General features: G+C 53.8%; 1 protein-coding gene across 1 annotated transcript; it reads right to left on the bottom strand.

Moving 5' to 3' along the window:
• Positions 1-1399: 1399 nt before the first annotated feature.
• On the bottom strand, positions 1400-3017 carry LOC125514071 (uncharacterized). Its single transcript, XM_048679320.2, has one exon. The coding sequence runs from the start codon at positions 2806-2808 to the stop codon at positions 1726-1728; it is 1083 nt and encodes a 360-aa protein (XP_048535277.1). The 5' UTR covers positions 2809-3017; the 3' UTR covers positions 1400-1725.
• Between the last annotated feature and the right edge of the window lie 328 nt (positions 3018-3345).

The raw sequence follows: 3345 nt of genomic DNA, 5'->3' as shown, positions 1-3345 counted from the left end.
GAGGCGAGCCTCGTCCTCGTGAAGATGGCGGCGCCCGAAGCCATTCGCCGCCGCGGCGTCGCCTGGGAAGCGCTCGGCCATTCTTCTAAACTGGAGACGGCAAGAGGAGGAAGGGGGGGGGGGAGAAATGGGCGCATCGACGGTGGAGTATCTGTGCGTGTCTCTGGCGCGCTGGTGGTCGGCTTATATAGGCGGAGGCGCCGTGTGGTAGGCTTGGCCGGCGCGTTACGCGTGGCGTAGCGGGCGAGGGGACGCGCGTCGCCCGTCCTTCACTGCGCCGCCATCAATGGAGGCTGACCGGCGCGCTCAGCTTTGGCATTGATTCACCACGGGAAACGAGGCGATGAGGACGACGAAGCGGCGAGAAGAGAGTCGAGTCGCTGACGCGGCTAGCCCGCGGCTCTTCGCGCCAAAAACGATTCGCCCGGAGCCCCCGAGCGACCCCAGCGCGCCGGGTTCGGGTTGGGTCCGCCAGCGACAATTTCGGCCCGAGCAGGCGAAAACTGGGCCCTTGGGGGCGTGACTGGACCAATTTTTTGGCGCCGGCGGCCGAAAAATCGCCGGGGGGCCTTCTTGGGACGTGGCTGGAGATGCTCTAATAACATATTACTCCATCCGTTTCAAAATAAGTGCCTTAAATTTAGTATAACTTTGTACTAAAATTAGTATAAAATTGAGACAATTATTTTAGGACGGAGGGAGTATAATATACTCTATATACCGTAGGACGGAGAGAGTATGTTTTAGAAGGAACTGCAAAAATAAGATTACACCCATCTTGCTCGATAACCACTGCTTAAACAAACCGGTTGTTCCGCGTGCTTTCCATTCTACGTTGGATCTTTTCCTTACTTCTCCACTAGCAAAAACATGCTCATGACATCAGTCGCTTGGTTCATTACCACATATAAAAGCAATCGGGTCATGGCAGATGTAGCATCCTTTTCAAGCAATCCGGATGGATGCCATTTCGTTGCTGTTCAGGTGTTCCCATCACAAAGCTTCGCCAGAAATTCTGTTCAATCAACACCGCTGCATTTTCTGTTCAATCAACTAGAGACAAATTGATCCCATTTGCCGGGCCTTGGTACTCAGTTATCCATTATGCTAGCAGGCATAATAAATTCTACTCCCTCCGTCCGGAAATACTTGTCGGAGGAATGGATGTATCTAGATATATTTTAGTTCTAGATACATCCATTTTTATTCATTTCTTCGACAAGTATTTCCGGACAGAGGGAGTAACAACAAATGCATATGAAAGTTTCATTCGCGTCATATATTATGAAAATATGAAGAAAATACAGTTGTCCAGCTTCTGAGACTGCGATTCAATTAATGCATTAAAAAACAGGCTCCGAGTCCATTACTGAAACCACACTGAAACAGAAATAGCATATGGAGTACTTTAACATCACAAAATCTATTCAGCTTGACTGCTTGAGCATTATAAGTGGACAATGAAACTTGAGAGTTTAAGCAGCAAATACATCTCACAGAAATAAGCTTCAGGCTGATCAGAAATTCAGAATCTAGGAACGTCTAAACGACATATAATGTACGTACAGAAGAAGAACATGCGTATAAAAGAGGCTGGTTGGTTTTGACTTCACTTCAGAACATATGCAAGCGCAAAGGTACCAAGAATTTGGCCCGCGAGCAAGCAGATATCATTCGCCACCATCATCAGATAAGAACCAGGACCTCCGATTCCCCTGACTTTGTTCAGCCCTCATTCACCCTTGGTATGATCCACGATGCCGCCGCCCCGCCACGCTGAGCCGTGTCAAGCTCGTTCAGCCGGCATGCAAGCTTCTTAGAGGTCCGGCTCTGCAGGTTGAAAGCCGATACACTGTATTTCACACTGCTGGAACGGCTCGCCTCCTTGGTGGTCACCGAGTAGACCGTGTTGCTTTCAAGATTCGTGAACCCTGCCGTCGTCCCCACAGCGAACCCGTGGAGAGGATCGACAAACAGCGCCCGCTCGCCGATGCTGGTGAGCTCCTGCCAGGCTGGGTTGGTGCTCCGGTGGTTCACGCAGAAGGCCTTGGAGAAGTCCACGTCGTCAGTAAAGACGTACATCCACTTGGACTTGACGAGAAGGAAGAGCTCTTCACCAGCCACCACGACGCGCGCCTCGGTGGGGAGGTCGACTTGGGGCGGCGGCTGGATGACGGCCGTGACCGCGAGGGTGATGGAGTCGACGATGGTGGTGCGGCACGCGTCCTCCTCGAAGACGAAGAAATCGCCGCCGGCGTAGTTGATGCTGCTCACGTTGCAGTCGGGCATGGCGGGGACCGGGGCCCAGGAGTCCTCGAGAGGGTCGAGGGCGCAGACCAGGACGACCTCGCCGCAGGACGCCATGATGCTGTGCGGGGACAGGTCCCAGGCCAGGTCATCCGTCTCGGCGAAGAAGGCGGGGAGCGGCGGGAGGGGGCGGACGGAGCCGGTGAAGGGGTGAAGGAGGGACGCGGCGAGATCGGTGGGGTCGACGGCGAGGATCCAGCCGTGCGGGGACGCGGAGAGGCGGCGGCGGCGGCGCCGGCGGTGGGCGTCCGCGGCGGGGACGGGCAGACGGATGTTGCGGTAGAGGCGGTCCTCCGAGGGGTTGAAGAAGAGCGGCGACGGGGAGGACGGGAGGAGGAGCCACGGGGGCTGCGACGGAGGCGCGGCCGCGGCGTCCACCCCCGCGTCGCGCCAGGTGGTGCATACGGAGCGGAAGCGGGCGATGTCCGCGAGCTCCGTGAGGTCGCCGGAGACGGTCACGAGGAGATCCGGCGCGAAGTGCGACCAGCCGCGGAGGGCCATGGCGACCGCGATCTGGAATTGGAATCAGGCGTTTCTAGGTTGTGTGGGCTCGGTTGCGACGGACAAAAAAACCTCTTTGCTCGGATTTAATGGGCATGGGCGATGCTCTATGGCGGTAGGATGCCGTGCCAGTTTTTTGTTTATCGGTCTCCTTCCGCACAGGCGGTGCGGGTAGGGTGCCGCTCTTGGGAGATCGGCGTGCCCGAGAACCATCAAACTGGTGCACCGCACGCATCAGAGCAATTTATATATATATATATATATATATATATATATATATATATATATATATATAAAGTTTATGATCTGTTCATTACCCATTATGATAATACAACGAACATAAAAAATAATAAAAATTACATAACATCAAAAATAATAAAAACTACATCAAGGTCCCTACCACCTAGCGACGACTACAAGCATAGAAGCGAGTCGAAGATGTCGTCCTCATCATCCTGGCCGGGGCCAGAAAAAAATTTGTTATAATAGACAGTTAGAAAGTCGCCGTACTAAGGCCTAACAGGACCAGCACACCGG

The sequence above is a fragment of the Triticum urartu genome, chromosome 6A (genome assembly GCF_056163025.1).
Source record: "Triticum urartu cultivar PI428250 chromosome 6A, HENAU_Tu73, whole genome shotgun sequence".
NCBI lineage: Eukaryota > Viridiplantae > Streptophyta > Magnoliopsida > Poales > Poaceae > Triticum > Triticum urartu.
This window is presented reverse-complemented; position numbering and strand designations above follow the sequence as displayed.

Excerpts from the sequence above, each read along its gene's own strand:
- LOC125514071 (XM_048679320.2), bottom strand. The coding sequence starts at position 2,808 with ATGGCCCTCCGCGGCTGGTCGCACTTCGCGCCGGATCTCCTCGTGACC.